We start from the raw sequence: 19,769 nt of genomic DNA, 5'->3' as shown, positions 1-19,769 counted from the left end.
GCTCAGAGCAGGGGGTAACTCCCTTTTTTTAAAAGGCATTAAGAAAAATGGTGATTGATTGCTGAATTGGTCCTGGAACTGTGCATTGATGGGGAGGGCAAAGAAAGGGCTCTGGGAAGGGCTGTAGGGACAGTGCCCAGCAGGTCCCTCCTTCTCTGTGGGATGAGGCAGTGGAGATGGGAGCTCCAGGGATGCTCCAAGCTGCCCAGCCCTGCTGGCCATGCCCCCAAGGACCAGCAGATGCTGTAGGGCCACAGTTTTCCTGCAGAAGCACAAAGCACACGAGGCTCTGCCGTGCCCCCAGGTCACTCCTGCACCCCCAGGGACCCAGCCAGGCTGGAGCCAGGCCTGGCCGGGGCCTCCCAGCAGGAAAAAGCACAATACTGGAGGAGAGGGAGAGGTCAGTTAGAGTTTAATGTTCAAGCAGCAGCAATTCCTAACAGTGAGTAGGAAGGATGGCTCTTGTCCCGGAGATAAAAAGGCAGGAGTGCTCTGAGTTTTGGGAGATAAGAGGGCTCTATAAAAATTGAATGTTTTGTACCATGTTCAGCCTAAGATGCCTTTATCTTTTGGAGGTTGCTGTGCCAGGCCTTGAGCTGAGATGTTTATGATGGGAGATAGAGCAGAGATTGGGGGTTTATGGCCACAGCCAGCCCAGGGCTGGGAGCCACTGGAGGAGAGGGGCAGGAGCTCCTTCTGCTTATCAACCACCCCTTTCCTGCAGCACAGTCCTGCCTCAAAATTCCCCAGCTCCACCTGAGCCCAGGCGAGCTGTGGGTGCAGAACCCTGCTCCAGGCTCACCACACAGCAAACCCCTGGAGCAGGCACTCACCCAGAGCAGACAGGGATGTCTGTCCTTCCAAAACACTCCTATTGCTGCTGATGGGGTGGGATTGCAGCCCAGGAGGAGCAGGGGCTGTTTGCCAGCCCTGCCCAGGAAAAGGAGCAGCACTGGGGAGAGTGGGATGTTCCACCAGCCACCCCTACACCAGGGAGGGGCACAGCAGCCACCCCACATCACTGCCCCCTCTCTCCCTTTGCTGCCTCAAAAGGAACCAGTTATGTCCCACTGAAAAAAAAAATCTGGCTTGGGAAGATTTTGGATCATACAAAGATTCAAGTAGCGTTAAGAGAACTAGAAAACCACGTCCTGTACATCAGCTTACAAAATTTCTAAATAAAATAATAAAAAAGAAAGAAGAAGAGGTGTGACACATCAGTGCAGGGGATGAGGTGGTACAGCAATGCCCCTCCACCCCAGCCCACGGGACCAAAGCCCCCAGGGAGGCAGGGTCTGGGTGCCACCGTGCCACGTTCCCTTCCGCCACAGAAGTGTCCCCTCATCTGTCTGTCCGTCCGTCTGTCAGCAGGGGGCCGTGGCTCTAGAAGTCCTGCAGCCGTGAGATCAGGTCCTCCTTGTTCTTCAGCAGGAACTTCTCGCAGGCCTCGAAGGTGGAGCAGATGTCTGAGGACAGCCCCGCCACGTTGGTGGTGACGTAGGTCAGGTACCCCGGCATGGCCTGGTTGTAATAAGCCACCTGCAGGGCACAGGGCGAGGTCAGCAGGGCCACAGGGCGGGGAGGAGCCTCCCCCAGGGGCTGTGGGAGCATCTCCCACCTTGCTCATCTCCTGTGACTCCGGCCAGATGCAGAAGCCGGAGCAGAGCGTCTCCCCGCGCGTGAACTCGGGCCTGGCGGGGTGCGTGGGCAGCGTCACTGAGCGAAAGGCCACCACGAAGGGGTCCCTGGGGACGACACAGCCTGGTGAGCTGGCACAGCCTGCCTGGCAGGGAGCAGGGTCGGGCTGGGCACTCACCCCTTGCTGCAGGGCTTCCGTCGGGACGCCAGGATGACAAAGTCCTGCGGCTTGTTCTCGTTCCTGAGCTTCTGGCTCACCACGTGGTAGATCATGTCGTCGTCATCGACCTTCTGGACAAGCTCAGCACTCCTGGAAGGGGAGGGGACTGATCACAGAAACCCTGCTGTGCCCCCCTGAATCTGGGCCTTACACAGTTACAACCCACCAGCAGACCTAAAATATCTGAGGGGACCCAAAACAGACGTTTGCTCCAGCAAAGCACAGCCATCAGCCCAGATGGAGCCAGGACAGGGACACACCGTGTGAGGGGTCTCTAGGAGCAAGCAAGGTGTTCCAGACTGCAAGGCAAGATGTACTCTACTACCACCTGTATGGCAGTTGTCTTTTGTCATGTGGGCAGTTTTTCCTCATCTCTTCCACAATCACTTCTCCCTCGGGAGGGGACATCTGCTGATAACAGCTATTTGATGTCAGTGCATGGCTGATAAGAACTATAACATCCCATTGGGAGATGCTCTGCCCAGAGGGAGGAGCCAAGCATTGCTACCCAGATATAATCTGGGGATTCTGGAACACCAGCAGCACGGCATCTCCACTGATTTTCCCAGAGGAACAGCAGCTGCCTCTTCTTCCACTGGATCTTCAGAGGAAGAATGCATCCTTCTCTACAGGATCCCTGCTCCAACAGAACCACCCCTGACACTGCAGGAGGGCTGCAGCCACATTTCCAATTGGACTGCTGTTGGAGAGTTTTGTGCAGACGTGGCTTGAAGGAAAAAGGGCCATGATCATATACAGCTGGTTAAGCAGTAAAAAGCAGCTGTAAGCAGTAAGTTCTCAGCCTTCTGATTACAAGAAAAACAAAAACACTGCGTCCTTGATCAAATAATGAGAAAAACACGGTGAAAAACATGGAGTCCTTGAATGTAGTCAACAACAGTCAACAGCAGGATGCAAAAACAAGTATTAGCCTCAACAAGAAAGCCACAGGTATTAGCAACAAAGGAGGGGTTGGCATGTAATCTGTAACCAATGATGAGCTCAGTTTTTGCAATATGTATGAGTTTAATTAACACTACTATAAAAGTATGTAAGCTGGATCAATAAATCCGAGACAAAGATCATCAGTAGGATGTGCTCGTCTCCCTTCACCTTCCTCAGACTGCTGCCAACACCTTGACCCACAGGGTGTCAGGTTGGGTTCTGACTCTGTCAGTGTTGTTCTAGTGTACTGCATTGTTTATTTTATCTTTTCTTCCCTATTAAAGACCTGTTATTCCCTGCTCCCGTATTTTTTGCCTGAGAGCTCCTTAATTTTAAATTTACAGCAATTCAGAGGGGTGGGGAGGGTTTACACTCTCCATTTCATAGGAGGCTCCTGCCTTCCTTAGCAGACACCTGTCTTTCCAAATCGAGACACAAGGCAACACACTGTCTGTCAGGAAAGCCCAAAGGGATGCTCAACCACAAGGCTTAAGCCTGGGGTGTGTCAGAACTCAGTACATCCCTCTGGGTGTCCAGAGTTGCCAAGGACCCCCCCGGGGGGCTCGGAGACCCCGGCACGCAGCCCAGAACACCTGGGGATTTGATTATGACCCCTGGAGCAAGTTACCAACTTTGTATGAGGATCTGAAAGTCACAGAAGTTTAAATAGTATAATAATAAAATTATCACAGGGTGAAAATGTAGATTTTAGGATTTTTGGTTTGGAGGTTTTGGGGACAAGATGGAGGAACTTGGGCATGTCCAGCCTTTCTTCTTCTTCTTCTTGGTCTCCATTTTCTGCAGTGATGTTGGCACTTTGGGATTGGTCTAGAGTAGAAGTGCACTGTCTAACATAGGTGATAGGTATTGGGAATTAAGTGTAAATATGTTATACATAGTTTGTAGTATAAAAAGACAACACCGCCCTGAGGACGGTCAGAGTGCCTGTGGCTGCCTGGCTGAGCAGATCTTGGCTGGGCAGAAAGAAAATTTTATAGGTAAGAATTAATAAACAACTTCAAGACCAAAACTGAAGAGATCTGACTCGTTCTTTGGATGCACGGGCCGAAACAGAGACATCTTGGGGCTGCAATTAACACCTAAGCTCCAACAGGGGTGTGTTTTTGGGGAGGCTGCAGCACTCACACGTAGTGGCTGTCCCACTCGTGCCGGCGCCGCAGGTTGGAGAGCAGGGAGAAGGCTCGGCTGGCCGGGATGCACACGGACATCTCGATGCGGAAGGACAGGAACTTGTCCTCCTCCAGCGTGTACATCCGCACCTGGGGAGCACAGGACACAGCTGGGACTTGTTCCTACTGGGATTGCCCTGCTTTGGGGCCCAGGGAGAGGGGACAGGGTTTAGCACCTTTTCCTTCTCTCTGGCGAGCGCCCAGTTCGCTTTGGCCACGAGCATCTTCAGCGCAGAGACGTTGTTGTAGCTCAGATAAACCTGGGGCAGGGGCAGCACGTCAGGGGCACGAGGGGGAGCAGGAGGAGGAGCAGTAGGCAGCAGCTTCCACAGGGATCATCCTACCTTGTTGCTTTGGTCCCAGGGCACGGAGAGCGGCACCTCGGTCTGCTTGCAGGAGACGACGTATTTTCTGCAGCAAAGGAACAGCTTCCCTTGTGAGGGGACACAAAGCACCCCCAGACTGTCCCTGCCCCCCAGTGCTGAGCCCCCCCTTTCCTCCTTCCTCCAGCCGCACATCCCACTCGTTTTGCTGCTCACCGGTCCAGCCGAATTTTTTTCCTAGCACTGGCTTCTCTGTACCTCCTCTCTCCATCCTGATAAATGGGAAAAGGCAATTAAGTTAATAGGAAAAGGAGGATTAAAAAAAACCAAAAAAACAAAAAAACAAAAAAACCCCATGCCCTTTTGGGAGTGGGAAAAACACTCAGCAGGGAAGGGCTGGCAAGTGAAGCCCTCTTGCTTGACAGCTGCCACTCTGGCCACACTGCACTGATGGTCAGTGATTAATTGTGATTTATTTCAGCATTGTCACCACGCTCTGATCAAGTGACGGGCACTGGCACATAAGGGAAAACACTTGTTGTGGCTGCAAACCTGAACAATGCCTCTGAAAAAAAACTGTGTGCCCTAGCACCTGCAAATGTTCTCTCCTGGGGAAAAAGAAAGCCAAAAAAAGCAGCTTATTTTGAAGAAAGTGCTAGTGTGGTGTTTTAAAGAGGGTGAGAGGAGGTTTCAGGGGGGCCAACTTTGGCCATGAGATGATCTCCATCACAGTGAGAGATCCTAGTTTTAAGGCATCAAAAACTCAGGGAGCTGGACAAGGAACAGCCCAGGAGAAGCTGAGATGCAGGAGTGTTTGCTTTGCCACTGTGCTCATGTGACAGATTTCCCTAAATATTTGGATCCCAGCAAATTATGGATTAGGATGCTTTGAAAGGTACAAAACCACCTCAACATTCCTTCCCCAAAATTATAGAAAAGATGAGCTGGAATTTGCAGGCAATACTCTGCTAAGCCTTGCATGGCTAACACACCTCCCTCTCTGCTCAGGCAAGTGGTTTATTTTATCAGTTACACCCAGCAATCAACTCAATCCACTTGCTATTGAGCAATTCCATTCCCACCACCACAAAACTCCATTTGTTTTCCCGCGAATCCGAGAGCCCTCGGGGGCTGAGTGGGATATTTCCCTGTGCCACCAGGCTGGGGAGAAGCCATCCCTGCCGTGCTTACCCCCGGCTCGGGTGCCACCATGGGCAGCGTGCGGGGCTGGCCCTGCTGGTCCAGCACCACGAAGGTCATGAAGGCGCTGTTGATGTGCCGGCGGCTCACAGACATCTCCTGCCCGTAGGCCTCGGCGCTCACCCCCACCTCCATGCTGCCAGAAAGAAATGGGAATGAGGGAGCAGAGGGAGCGGAGGGCCACGGGGAGGGCGGGAAGGGCACCCCCACCACCGGCACCCACCTGTTCTTGAAGGCGTTGTTGACGATGGCTTTGAGCACCAGGCGGTCCCCAACTTGCGACGGGCCCCGAAAGTGGAACATCTCGATGGCCCTCAGCGTGGGGTAGCTATGGCACAGACGGCTGTGGGGACAGGTGTCACCCCCCAGCCATGGCCCCATGCCACGGCACCTTCCCCAACCCAGCCAGAGACAAGGAGACCCCAAAAAATGTCACCCCTGGATCCCAAAGCCAGGCGTGAGAAGGAACAATGAGTACGAACTGCAATGAGTGTGAACTGCAGTGAGTGTGAACCTTTCCCTGGGGTTCCTCAGCACCTGTGGGACTCCCTGTGCAGTGCCACCCAAGGTTGACAATTAGAGAGCAAAGGTTGCTGGGCACCATCCCTACAGTCCACCTGTGGCCAGACCCAGCCGCCGGTGTCCCCTCCCTGTCCTGGCTCCATCTGGGTTAATGGCTGCACTTTGCTGGAGCAAACATCTATTTTGGGTCCCCCTGGCCCCCTTGTCAGGTCACCTGGCTGCGATGGTGGCCACGTTCTCCATCCAGGCCATGATCTGCCCCCCGAAGGTGTTGCCCTGGTGGTTGGCGTGGGGAGGCAGCACCAGCTCCACGCTCTCCACGCGCGTCCTTTCCGCCGGCACCGCCCCACTGCCGTCCCGCGTCTCCAGCTCTGCCACGGGGGACAGCAGGGTTCAGTGTCCTGTACGGCCACTGGGACCCCTCTCCCAGCACCCCACCAACCCCTGTCTGTCACCCTGATTTTTTAAGTTTTTCTAAGCCTTCTGATGTTGACATTCTTGTAATGAACTTTCTTGTAAACACTTTATGTAAATAACTTATTGGTTTTGCATTCTTTTATGGAGGATAAATTTGATGGACTGTTGGTTTGTCCAGTGTCATTGGAGAGGTGGCACTTTCACCCTCCAATCCACTGTCACTTTTGGAAATCTGTAAATGTTGGAGTCAGAAAATAAAAAGTTCCTTTTTTTCCTTGGAAAGAGCAGCAAGTCCACATTGTGCTGTATGTCCTATAGTGACACTTGTCCCTCTCCCCACAGCTGCTCTCCCACTCCATCACCCCCCCAAACCTCCAGGCCTGGCAGTCTGGGGTGGTGGGGCTGATCCCACCATGGCCAGGGCATTCCCAAACCTCCACGTGGTGATCACCCCAGCACCCTGCTGAGGAGTGGGATGTCACCAGTGGGCATCAGGGCTATTTTGGAAGCAAACAGGGCACGGTACCAGTTTCCTGGGGGCTGCTGGTGAGCAGGTCCTTGAGGGTGTCCTTGTGCACCAGGCGCATGCGGCGGCGCTCGGCGGCGATGCTGTACTCGATCTTCTCCTCCTCTGTCTGTGGGATCACAGGCTCCAGCCGCACCTGCAGAGGGATGGGACAGGGTGCAGCTCTGCTGGGGGATGAGCAGCAGAGAGCAGGTGCCCTCCATGCCCAAGGCAAGGCCCAGAGCCACCCACCATGTATCCCCCAAGCACAGGACAGAGCATCACTGACCCATGAAGAAACAGCCATGATGGAAAGCTGACCCAGCCCAGCCTCAGAGAGGCCATTTCCTCACTGCCAGTGTGTAAGGCAGGCTACAGAGTGCCCCCACCAGCAGCCACTGCTCACCTTGCTGCCCATGGGGCCCTGTGCCACGAAGGTGGCGTACGCCTTGCAGATGCTGCAGTGCTTCCCGCTGCACAGGTCCTCATAGCTCACCTGGATGCCCACCTGGGAGAGGGCACAGCACCCCTGAGAGCTGGCTCTGCTCACCAGGAACCCACATCCCACCATGAGAGAGCCAGAGCCAGCCATAAATGATGTACACATGGGATTGAAGATGGGAATTGTGGGAGGATTTGGGGATTTGGCCACATGGCTGGTGGGGACGGGCACACAGCAAGGGGGACAGGGGTAGAGGCACACACCAACCTCCATGCTGGAGTTAAAGGCTCGGTTCACTTTGGCTTTGATGTTGACAACTTGCCCGACGCTGAAAAACAGGAAGAGGAGAAAGGGTCTGGGGTTATTGAGGGACAGCAGCAACCCAGCATCTCCCTCTGAGGTGCCACGGCATTCCAGCTCACTGCCCGCTGTGGTGAGGCTCCCTGGGACTGTGGGACATGCCAGGTGGCCAGCAGGACACGGGGACAGCCACCCCTGAGAGCAGTGAGATGTGAGCCCTGAGCAGCTGTGTGCAAGTGGGACCCAGGTCTGGGGTGACACCTGGGGGGGCAGAGGTGCCCGAGGCTCGCTTGGCACCCCTGCCCACGTGGGCATGCATGTTCCTGCCAGAGCAAACGGCTTCTCCAGCCTTGCATCCACTGTCCTGCACACAGGACCAGCCACGGGGCCTCCCCACAAGCAATGGACACCGTGGGATAATGGGAGGTGGCAGGAGGCAGGGCCAGCCAGGGGCATTTTGCACCATCTCTGAAATGGAACATCTGCTGGCAGCTGCTCTCCTCTGTGCCTTCAGCAGGCTTCAGAGGACACACACAGACCCTGCAGCCTGAGCCACTCCAGACTGGCACCCATGGAATGAGCAAATTCAATTTTTTAGTGATGCCGACAGCAGTCTGCACCAAATAACATGTTTAAATCAGGAATATTCCTCATTCCCCAAAAGAGGCCAGTACTAGGAAACTCAGTGGAAAAATAAACCCTGTAACCACCACTTCTCCAAACCCTGTGCCTTCACACATGCCTTCAGGCTCCAGATGAGCTCTGTGAGTGTCACACTCTGCACGCTGGCTCTGGCTGGAGCAGGAGTGGCAGGAGCTGGTGCCTCTGGCCGTCCCCCAGCGCGGACCCTGGCACGCCAGAGGGTTAGCAGGGTTAGGTGAGCAGCCCCTGTTGACATGCCATGCCTGGTCAGTGGGGTTAGGGCTCCCAACTCACGGCAGCACTGTGCCAGGCTGGCTGCTCTAGGGCCAAACACGTCCGTACCCGAGCGCGCTCCTCCCGTCCCGCTGCCCAGCAGGGCTGGCAGACGGCTGGCTGGGGCAAAGAGAGACACCAAACGTGGGGACAGCGTTAGAGGCCATGGAAGCAGCCAGATGGATGCTCTGGGTGGGTTTGTGGTGAGGGGCATGCAAGGGCAAGGGGCCAGGCAGGCAGGTCTATTTATAGCCCTAAAAGTGCTTTATCTTCTCTGGGCTTATCAAACAGTAGAGGCCATAAATGCCACACGAAGCCCAACTCAAGGGCACATGTGATCCTCCCCAGAGGCTGCACTTCCACACAGAAGGGCACAGGGACGGGGACAATCTGCTGCCCAGCCAGTGAGCTTTAAGCCAGTGATAATTTGGGGTCTCCTCCCTGCCTCTCCCCCACAGCACAAGGGCAGCAGAAGGCACAAACAGCCAGCAAGGAGATCTGACACAAAACTCCTCCACCTCCCAACAGCTCTGCAGGAAATCCCTGCCAGGCCCCTTGCTCGGAGCCTTGAGCTGGACCACAGCAAGTGGGATCCGAGCCAGGAGCAGCACACATTCCCTGCCCCCTTGGAGCAGTGCCCAGCTCACCCCTGAGGAGGGACAAATGCTTTGCAGGGCTTGATGTGGTGCTGTGGAGTGGCCTTGGGGCTGTTCTTCCCTGCTCCTGAAACCCATGGGGAAAAGTTGCCCCAGGAGCAGGGTATCAACCCCAGGGGTGCCACCTCCTGCTGCACCACATCCCCACACTGTGGATTTCTCAAGGAGCTGGGCCCCAGGGAAACGGGCACCTCATGTGGGAGGACAAAAGTGTGAGTTCAGCATTTCCTGGGAATGACAGTAAAACCCAGGACTGAGTCAGACTTCTCAGTGCCAAACAAACCAGCTGACAGCCAGGGACCCCAGTGCCAGCCCTGGGTACCCACACTGGTGCCTGCACAGCAGGGAGTGGTTGGGCAGTATGGATCCTGAACTGGATGGATCCTGAACTGCATGGATCCCATATGGCAAGGCAGGAACTGCTGGGCAGCATGGATCCTATATTGCACAGATCCTATATTGAATGGATCCCATATTGCACGGATCCTATACTGCATGGATCCCATACTGCATGGATCCTATACTGCACGGATCCTACATTGCATGGATCCTACATTGCATGGATCCTACATTGCACGGATCCCATATTGCATGGATCCTATACTGCATGGATCCTATACTGCATGGATCCTATATTGCATGGATCCCATATTGCACGGATCCTATACTGCATGGATCCCATACTGCATGGATTCTATACTGTATGGATCCTATATTTCATGGATCCTAATTGCAAGGATCCTATATTGCACGGATCCTATATTGCACGGATCCTATACTGCATGGATCCTATACTGAATGGATCCTATACTGCACGGATCCTATATTGCATGGGTCCCATATTGCACGGATTCTATATTGCAAGGATCCTATATTGCATGGATCCTCTATTTCATGGATCCTATATTGCACGGATCCCATATTGCACGGATCCTATATTGCACGGATCCTATATTGCACGGATCCTATACTGCATGGATCCTATATTGCATGGATCCTATACTGCATGGCAAACCCCCAGGGAGCCCCATGGAATGGCACCCAGGTGGGAACAGACAAACACAGGGGGTGTGGGTGCTCTGAGAGACCAGTAAAGGTGGGTGGCAGTACCTGGGCTTGCTGGGGGTACAAAAGGAGGAGACTGCTTTGGGAATGCTGGGTGGGAATGATCACAGTGCTGGGAGCCCATGGAGGATGAGGATGGAACCCTGGGAGGGTTTTTGTCCCCTCAGCCCAGGAGAAACACTGTCCCCTGAAACACCACATCCCAAGGGCTGCATGAATCAGAGGGGGCAGCTCTGTGGGGCAGCACCCAGGGGGTGCCAGGACCAGCCTGGGATGGAATTTTGAGCGGGCACTGCCCAGCCTGGCACATCCCACAAAGCCGGGAGCACTGTGGGCTGGGTGGGTGAGCCCCTCTGTGCCTCTGCCACCCACACAGCCGCTCCAGAGGCACGGCCTGCAGGATTCCAGCTTTCCAGAGCACTAAATCAGAGCTGCTTCCTGAACAAAGCCAGGGAGGAGCTGGCGCTGGGGGAAATACCGGGAAGCCAGTGCGGCTGGAGCTCCCCAGGCGAGCAGACAGCGGATAAATCAGAGCAGACAGCAGCCCTGCAGCCTCATCCCTGGCTGCCCTGCCAGCCTGGCACTGCCCCTGCGCCTCTCCTCCTCCTCTGGGCACGCTGCTCCCAGCTCCAGCCCCTGCCCACATTGTAGAGGGCAGAGGGGGAACCCCAGTGTTTGCCTGGGAATTTACCTAATGGTGTGCTCAAAATAGATGTCGTCCATGGAAGCCGTGACGCACGGGCAGCCGGCGTGTCTCTCGGCTGGAAAGGAAAAACAAACTGCGTCAGCAACCTGCAGCAGCGTGCTGAGGGTGTGTGGGGCACGAGGGATCCTCTGCCCCACGTCACAGACATCTTTTATGGAAAATCCTTTCCGTAGGATTTTTCCTCCTGAGGAGCTGGGAGGCCTCAGGAACAAAATGTAAACAATGGTTATCTGCTGCTGTGGAATGCAACAGGTGCATCTGTGATTGGTCTCATGTGGTTGTTTCTAATTAATGGCCAGTCACAGTCAGCTGGCTCGGACCCTCTGTCTGAGCCACAAACCTTTGTTATCATTCTTTCTTTTTCTATTCTAATAGCTAATATTCTATTAGCTAACCTTCTGATGAAATCCTTTCTTCTACTCTTTTAGTATACTTTTAATATAATATATATCATAAAATAATAAATTAAGCCTTCTGAAACATGGAGTCAGATCCTTGTCTCTTCCCTCATCCTCAGACCCCTGTGAACACTGTCACAGTCCCAGGCTGGTGACACTGGTGACACCCAGCCAGTGTCCCTTTCCCTGCTGAAGCCCATTGAATCCCAAACCAGAGTGGGATTTGGGGTTTCTCCACCCGCAGCAGCGTGGGTTTGCAGATGTTTGAAGCTTTGGAGGGTGTGCAGGTGTTTGCCTTCCTTCCATGAGCTTGCAGCTGTGGAGATGCACCAGCAGCTGATTCCATCTCCCAGTACACAGCAAATACTTCAAAGCTGCTCTGCTGGTGTGCAGCTTTTCCCTCGGGACTCCAGGAACCTCAGACTGCAAAACCGCTCTGGGAACCCCATCCAAATGCAGAACTGCACCCATTCCCCTGTCATACCCTCCCCGTGCTTGGCTAAGCTGGTGAGCCCCATTGCTTCCTGCTGAGTGGAGGAGCTCAGCCCACTGTGGCTGCTGCTCAGCTGCCCCCAGCCTGCCCTCCCCATGACCTGCACAGCAGGCAAGGAAAAGGGCAGCCCTACAGAGGAAGGATTTTGATCTGTCCCCAAGCCAGCAGGCATGCTGCAGTGCACGTCTCCTCCCCTCCTTGTCCTGCTCCTCTTTGCTCTCTAATTACTCAGCAGAACGCCATGACGTGGGTCCCCAGCTGGCGTCACTGCGAGGCACACACCGTGCTGGGCTGCCAGGGATGAGCTGCTCCTGTGCATGCTGCCTGCTGCCTTCCCTGGCAGCCAGCAGCACGAGGGCTCCAGAGGGACAGGGTGGCTTACAGGAGGGAGAGGATGGCTTACCAAAGGGAGAGGATGGCTTACAGGAGGGAGAGGATGGCTTACCAGGGGAGAGGATGGCTCCAGAGGGAGAGGATGGCTTACAGGAGGGAGAGGATGGCTCCAGAGGGAGAGGATGGCTTAGTGGGGGAAGAGGATGGCTTACAGGAGGTAGAGGAGGGCTTACCAGAGGAGAGGATGGCTTACCAAAGGGAGAGGATGGCTTACCAAAGGGAGAGGATGGCTTACAGGAGGGAGAGGATGGTTTACAGGAGGTAGAGGAGGGCTTACCAGAGGAGTGGATGGCTTACCAAAGGGAGAGGATGGCTTACTAGAGGAGAGGATGGCTTACAGGAGGAAGAGGATGGCTTACCATGGGTAGAGGATGGATCACCAGAGGAAGAGCATGGCTTACCAGAGAGGCAGGCGGCCGTGTCGATCCACTTGAGCAGCTGGCCGGTGCTGAGCTCCCCGCGGTGGTTGGTGTGGCAGGGTTGCACCAGCTGGCTCATCTGCACCTCGGTGGGGTTGTGGGCAGCCGGGGGGCTCGCCATGGCCCCCCGTGCCTCCTCCTGCTCCCCTGGCTCCCGGGCACGGGGTGCAGAGGTCGAGCCCTGTGGGACACAAAAGCTGCATTTTACCCCAAGGGGAAGCAAATCCCCTGAAGGAACCTGTGAATGCATTCCCCACACAGAGCTGGGAGAACCCCAGCCCTGCACAGCCCTGCACAGCCCTGCACACCACCAAACCCACCCAGCCCTTGCCAAAGACAAGGTGCCGGCAGCTGAAAGGAAAAGATCCCTCTAAAAAAAATTTCCATAGAGGATTATTCCAGGTTTTCAGGCCATTTATCACCCAACCCCACTGCTCCCTCCCAAAAACCACGAAAAAACCCTCCCAAAGTTAATCACTCCTCTCGGAAGGGATTTTTCTCCTTGACAGCTTCATTTTTAGGGTGCTACAGCACAGGATGGGTTTTCTCTCCTGGGGCTGGACAGTGCTGCACACCTTCCACCAACACCCCCCTGCACCAAAGGAAGGACTGGAAGCCATGTGGCACAAGCAGCAGAGGAGGAGCATCCTCAGTTTGGGGTTTTTAGGGCAGTGAAACATGTTCCTTGTCCATTTGCAGGGCACAGAGCAGCAGGGTGGCAGAGAGAGGAGGCTGGGGTGGTGCTGGCAGGGAAAACAGCTGATGGGAGATGTCAAGCGAGCCGTGTTACACAAGGGGTGAACTCAGTTAGCCTGGTGAGTAACTGAGCAGACACGAGGAGCTGTCTGGGCTTCGTCAGAGCCCTTCCTTCCGCTTTCTGCTCCCGCTGCAGCTCCTGCTCCCAGCACTTGTTGCAGGAGTCCCGCTGCAGCAGCAGCTCCCCTGCCCTTTGCTTCACCCAGATCCTTTAGAGATGGGTTCATGCTGAAAACGAAGCTTTCCCGACTACCCTGAGCTCGCTGCCTCTCAGAATAGCATTTTCCTCCAGCGGGTCTAACCTCTGTTTCCATAGCTACTGGTACACGACATCCCGGGAACGGGAACGGGAACGGCACAAACCCTGCCTGGGCAGGGACACAGCGAGCCCATGGCAAGGGTGGGATCCCCCATCCCACACTGAGACCCACCAGAGCCCCTCCAGAAGCCTCCACACCCCTGTGTGAACCTCCCGGGCTGCTTCCCAGCAGCAGAAGCGCCTCCTCGAGCAGCACAGAGCTATTTTGGGAAGGCAGCAGGCTCTGGGGGACGAGCCAGCAATGCAAAGAGCTCCAAAGCCGCCTGCTGCAGCGTGAGCAGACAGCCTGGCCCAGCATCCCGCCGGTCATTCTCCCAGAGTGTGACAGCTCTGAGTCTCAGGGAAGGAGCTGCTGGCTGTGGGAATGTGCTGGGAGAGGGTGCAGCCAGGCCTGGCATCCCCTGGCACGGCCTGGGTTAGTAGCTGGTGGCACAACGGGAGCCATGGGTTAGCTGCACGGCATGGAGGGTACCTGGAGGCCATTGCAACAGAAGCTCAAGATGTCTTCAGGGACTATAACATTCCCCTTGACCATTTTTAAGAGACACCTGGAAAGGAGCAGAGTGGCTGTGGTTACGGCGGGATGGGCAGAGACGGGGTGGCTGTGTCCCAGCAGAGTGTGTGGCGGGTTGTCACAGCCTGTCCCCACATCCTGACATCCCTCCCACACCGCTGACCCCTCACCAACACCCATCAGAGCTGACAGGGAGAAGGGCAGAGCTGGGGCAGGTGCCTGCCATTCCACGGGGGTCACCAGCCCAGATGAAAGAGCCCCAGCTATTTCGGGGAGCTGGACCAAGCACACATTGCAGGGTTGTGGCCAGCCCCTCAGCCAGCGATGCTGCGCCAGTGTTGCTCCATGTGACACAGGGCTGTGCCTTGAAGCTCCCCTGGCCGGAGCAGGGACTCTGCTGCAGTCACAAGACAGCCAGGAGCGTATTTTTGGCAGCAGGCAGGGCTGAGGCTGCCATGGGTGGTACTGGGGGCAGCAAATAGGAAGCACCCGGCTCCAGCAGTGCTGCTCCAGTCCCTCTGCCTGCCAAGCCCTGGCATTCCACAAGGGCATCCTGTGTCCTTGGGTGCCTGCAGGCTCCAGGGCCACATGCAGGGTGGCTGTGTCCAAGCTGGACATTGTGGTGGCATTGCAAGGAAAGGCAGTGTGGGAGCTGCAGCAAAAAAAAAAAAAAAAAGAAGTGGAAGAGGCTTCATATTTACAGTTTGCTTTTAGACACAACAGTGCCAGGCCCTTGGCATACCCCCAGCTTCCCAGCACACATCCCTCTACCATGCTGTTAAAACCAGGCTGCTGGAAGTAGCAGCTCTTTTCCCAATGGATTGGGAATTTTGGCACAGGGTTAAAAAAGTGGAAGGTGTAGATTTGCCTCCTATGCCATCAGGAGCTGGGGCATCCCACAGAGTACACCCAGTGTGGTCAGTACAAAACAAGACACAAACAGGAGCCTCTTGCAGCCTCCCACCCCTGCCCCAGCAGCACTGGGCTTTGCTTTCCCCAGCCCCACGACCTTTTCCCTAGCCCCATGACCTGTCCAGCCTTGTTATTGAGGTTTGGGAGCTTCCTGATGGCTCACCCGCCCTTGCAGGGCCCGCTGCAAGAGTTACTGTCCTGTTTAACAGGATGGGTTTGCTGCCCAATGCAGGCACAGGGCGGTGGCAGCGGCTGGGGGTGGTCCTGTTACACCCACAGCCCCAGCCAGCAGCTCCAGAGGGACATTCCTTGGAAACCCAAACCTGCTGCTGCCTCGGCAGTGGTGTCACCTTGTCCCTGGGTTGCGTTAGCAGGAGGGGCACAAACACTCAGAGCTGTCTGCTTTGCATCATCCCCCTGCTGCTGGCCAGGCAGCCCCAGCCCGGGGAAGGGGAGCGCCCCGAGACCCAGAGCCACCCAGCTGGTGGGCATTTGTGGAGTATTTGTTATGGAAACCAAGCCAGCCAGTGTCTGTCCTCATTAAAATCTTCAGCCTCACTCAACTGTCACATTTTTAAAGCTGTTGACTGATGCAGCCCTCGGGTCACCATGGCAACGGGATGCAGTACCCAGGCGATGATGCTCTTACTCTGTCACCCCTTGAGTGACCCACTTCTACCCAAAAAAAAAACCCAAAAAGTTTGCATTAGAGGAAAAAAATATCCCTTCCAGCAGAATATTTTTCTTGCCTCCTGCCACGCTCACTTCCTGCGCTGCTGAAGGCGTAAGGAGCCCACAGAGCAAACAAGAGAGGAAAACAAACACACCAACAACCCTGCAAATACTGAGGAGAGGGACCCCACACCTCTCCTACACCCTGGCAGAGGGGTGTCCAACAGCACCCAAACACCCACAAGCTCCAGGGAATGTTTCTGCTGTGAAATTCAGTGCTGGCCTCTTCAGAAATCACCACTGTGCACAAACCTCCACTGCAAACCCTCGTGGGTGCCACAGCTCCCTGGGATGGTGCTGGGCAGAGATGCAGGAGAACAGCTCTTCCCCTAAATCCTTGAGCCCACTGACAGCAGGGTTTGCTTCAGCCACCCCCAAGGCAGTGAAAGAGAGGGAGAGACAAGGGTGAAAATGGGGATCCCAAGTGCTGGGCTTTGGGAGGGGTCTGGGCAGAGCAAGACCACCCTCAGCTGCCCTCAAAGCTCTCTCACCATCCACTGCCACCTCTCAGATACCTAACCCCCATTTTCCCTCACCTGGCTCTGTCTCCTATCCCCACTCCAGCCCCTTGGTTTAACCTGACCCCTCCCTGGAAGTATTTAAAAAAAAAAAAAAGGGGGGAGATGGTGGGGAAGAAAGCGGCGACAACGAAGTTCTCATGGCGGATTATTGGTGTATAATTGAGCAATATCCATGGTAACAAGCAAATCTGCACGCGTTAAAAAATTACCCTGACCTACTTTGGGAAATTCTGCCATCTCCATAGGGCAGTGAGGGCTGTCCATCCCCCGAGACCCGGCCTGCCAGCAGTGACAATGCCAGCAGCATTGGAGATGCCCAGCACAGCCCAGCCCATCATCCCATGCCCACCAGGATGGAGCAGGGTCCCCAGCATGAGAGCTGCTGCTCAGGATGGGACAAGAGGCACTGAACTGCCAGGTCACAGCACGGTGAGGAAATACAGCAGCTCCCTGCAGTGTGGTGCAGGAGGGTGGCCAGCCCAGAAGAAAGGCCAACACACACTGCAATGGGTATTTTTGGTACCACACATCATGTTTCCTTAGAGTACATGGAGCAAAGCAAGGCACGGGGCCAGGAAAGTGCAAACCGAGGGTCAAAGGCAAGAGTGGGACACAGGATGACTCCTCTTACCAGGGGCTGATGGTTTTCCAGCCATCACCCATGGGAAAGCATCGCTCAGTGTGAGCAGGGACACCTCCAGCACCCTCCCAGCCCTCCCCAGCGCAGGGTGCAGCCCCCCCAGCCCAGCCATGCCCACAGCCCCATCCATACCCCTGCCCGAGTGCTCTTTGCAGCTCCCATGAGGCTCCCACGAAGGCTGGCGCTGGTTTGCCGGCACAGGGCCGAAGTCCCCCAGGGAGTGTCCCAGGGGACAAAGGGACAAAGGTCTGGTTTATGTGCAGGGGGTGAACAGAGCCATATGCCACCCCAGAGCACCTGCACACACCTCCAGGGCCAACATTCACACCCATGGGGACACCCAAGAGCGCCGCCCAGCCCGGGCAGCTTTGCCCTGCCACCCACGGCGTTCCCAGGGAGGAGCTGCCACAACATCAACACCACCACGTTCAGAGCACCACAGCTGGGAACCACCACAGTGGAGACCAGGCTGCTGCAAAGGTCCACACCCTGGTGGTCTTCACTGTGTGGTCTCCGCAACGGGGGTCACCACGGCTGAGAGCACTGGAGTAGGAAACGCCCAGGTGAACACCATGGGGATGTGGTGGTCCCCGCCGTGGCCAAGACCACCTCATTTGAGGCTGCTGGGGTGGCGACCACATCCAGTGCCACCCACCAGCCCCAGCACGTCCCTCTGCCCTCCCCACACCGCCACCATTCCCAGCAGCCCTGTGCCCATGCTTCCCAAATATCTGCCCCTACTTTAAGTGAAAAGAAGCTGATTCAAGCCAAAGGCCGCAGCACTGCTCCTGCCAAACCCTGGGCGGGGTTTGGTGTCCCCAGTTCTCTCCCGCTGTCCCCACTGCAGCCCGAGGATGCCACGTCCCCATGGACAAGCCGTCAGTGCCCACCACGACGGAGCAGCAGCACGGCTCGCTGCCAACCCCAAAGGCAGGAAAACACCACCCGGGTGAGCAGGGGGTCACCAGGGGCTTTCACCCCACATCCTTCCCCCGGAAGAGCCGCCCGGCGCCGATGCGTGCCAGGACAAGCCGGGAATGAAGAACCCTCTCCAGCAGCTGCGCTCCCCCATCCCCCGCGCTCCCCGCCGATCCCCACGGTGCCCAGCTCCCCGCAGGGCTCACCTCAGCCAGAAGAAGCTGAGCATTTGCGGGAGGTGTCGGTGCCACGGCTGGCTCGGAGGAGAAGCGTCCGGACACCTGCGGGCGCGGGCGTCGAGGCCGGGCTGGCGCGGCGCCCTGGGCCGGGGCCAGGCACACACCCCCGCCCGCTTCCTCGGATATGGCCAGGCGCAACTTTTCTTAAGGTAGCGCTTGGCAGATCGCGGCCCGCCTGGAAAATGGCCGGCGCTCGGGAGCTTGGCTGGGGATGCGGCCGGGAATGTGCCGGGCTGGCGGCGGGAGCGGCGGGAGGCAGCGGCGCGCTGCCAGCAGCTCTGCGGAGCGCGGGGATGATGCTGGCCTTCATCCCTCCCCAGGGAGCGGCTCCTGGGGGGCATCCCCTGCTCAGCCCACTCATCATCATCTTCTGCCCTCGTCTCCCCAGCCAGGGGCACTCGGTTAGACTTACCTGAAAATATCAGTGGGAGCTGCAGGTGCCCACACCAAGCTCACAATCCGGAAAAACCTCGGCAAACTTCTCCAAAACCAATCCAATCCACTCCCTGGCCCTGCTGCCTTTGAACTACCTCTGACAGGTCTTATCACAAACTCCCTTTTTGTCCTTTTTTTTTTTTTTTTTTTTTTTTTTTTAACAAGGAAATAAAATGCAAATCGGCGTGTCACCACATTAATGACTGTTGGGTCCAGTGGACCTGTTGTTCTATTTGTTCTATTTGTGTTTCATTTTAATGACTGTTGGGTTTAGTGGAGGTGTTGCTCTGTTTGTATTTGATTTACACACTTTCACAAGTGACTCTTGGTTATCAGCCTACAAGAGTTTGATCAAAGCTCTTGGCAGGCACCGGCAGCACAAGTATTGCCCCTGGAAAGCCAGAGGAGAAATAATTGAGCAATTTCAAGGGGAAATAAAGCCCCGCTCTTTTTTTTGGTAAATAAGAATAACAAAGCACTGAAACAGGGCAAAAGCCCCTGCCTCAGCCACCTAAATTTTAGGCTGGTTGTGGAAAATGCTCATCAAAATCCTGGTCCCAGGCAGAGGGGAGGTGGGACACCGGGATACCTCTGCAAGGGCTGGGCAGGGGTGGAGATGGGGCCCAGCTCGGGGTGATGATCCCCCGAGGGGGTTTGGAGCCTTTGGGGGATGGAGGAGGCTCTGCATTGCACCAGGTGATTGATCCGATTATGGTGATGGAGAGTCTCTCTGGAAGAAGATTGTTGCCTGAGGACTTTAACCCCGCTGAGCGTTCACTGCTCAGCTACTTGGATAAAATCTGCATTCCTCATTCCAAGAGCAGGAACAGAGAGGCCCTTCCATGTCTTGCAGGTGGCTTTGCACACCCAGATGTGATTAAATTCCATCATTTCAGAAAACAACATTTCCTTTAAAGTGTTCACTTTTGGTACAGCAAATAAGATATTTCGCACCAGGATGGTTTTCTACCCACTTGCAGCAGCCCAGGTGCCCTGCAAACCAGATGGCAGCAGGCATCCTCCAGAACATCTCCCC

At 55.7% G+C, this 19,769-nt stretch overlaps 1 protein-coding gene across 1 annotated transcript; it reads right to left on the bottom strand.

Annotated features, from left to right (window-relative positions):
* Positions 1-395: 395 nt before the first annotated feature.
* On the bottom strand, positions 396-18,382 carry ACOT11 (acyl-CoA thioesterase 11). Its single transcript, XM_058808447.1, has 17 exons — positions 18,266-18,382; positions 14,295-14,370; positions 12,730-12,928; positions 11,030-11,099; positions 7,670-7,730; positions 7,367-7,468; positions 6,982-7,117; positions 6,253-6,409; positions 5,740-5,859; positions 5,508-5,652; positions 4,533-4,588; positions 4,338-4,404; positions 4,170-4,253; positions 3,950-4,083; positions 1,817-1,948; positions 1,619-1,745; positions 396-1,539 (listed from the first exon to the last, which is right to left on the bottom strand). Exons 1-17 carry the CDS (start codon positions 18,286-18,288, stop codon positions 1,384-1,386), a joined length of 1,845 nt encoding a protein of 614 aa, XP_058664430.1. The 5' UTR covers positions 18,289-18,382; the 3' UTR covers positions 396-1,383.
* Between the last annotated feature and the right edge of the window lie 1,387 nt (positions 18,383-19,769).

Source organism: Ammospiza caudacuta, chromosome 7 (assembly GCF_027887145.1).
Source record: "Ammospiza caudacuta isolate bAmmCau1 chromosome 7, bAmmCau1.pri, whole genome shotgun sequence".
In the NCBI taxonomy this organism is placed as follows: domain Eukaryota; kingdom Metazoa; phylum Chordata; class Aves; order Passeriformes; family Passerellidae; genus Ammospiza; species Ammospiza caudacuta.
The sequence above is the reverse complement of the archived record's forward strand: the minus strand, read 5'-3'. Positions and strand labels throughout refer to the sequence as shown.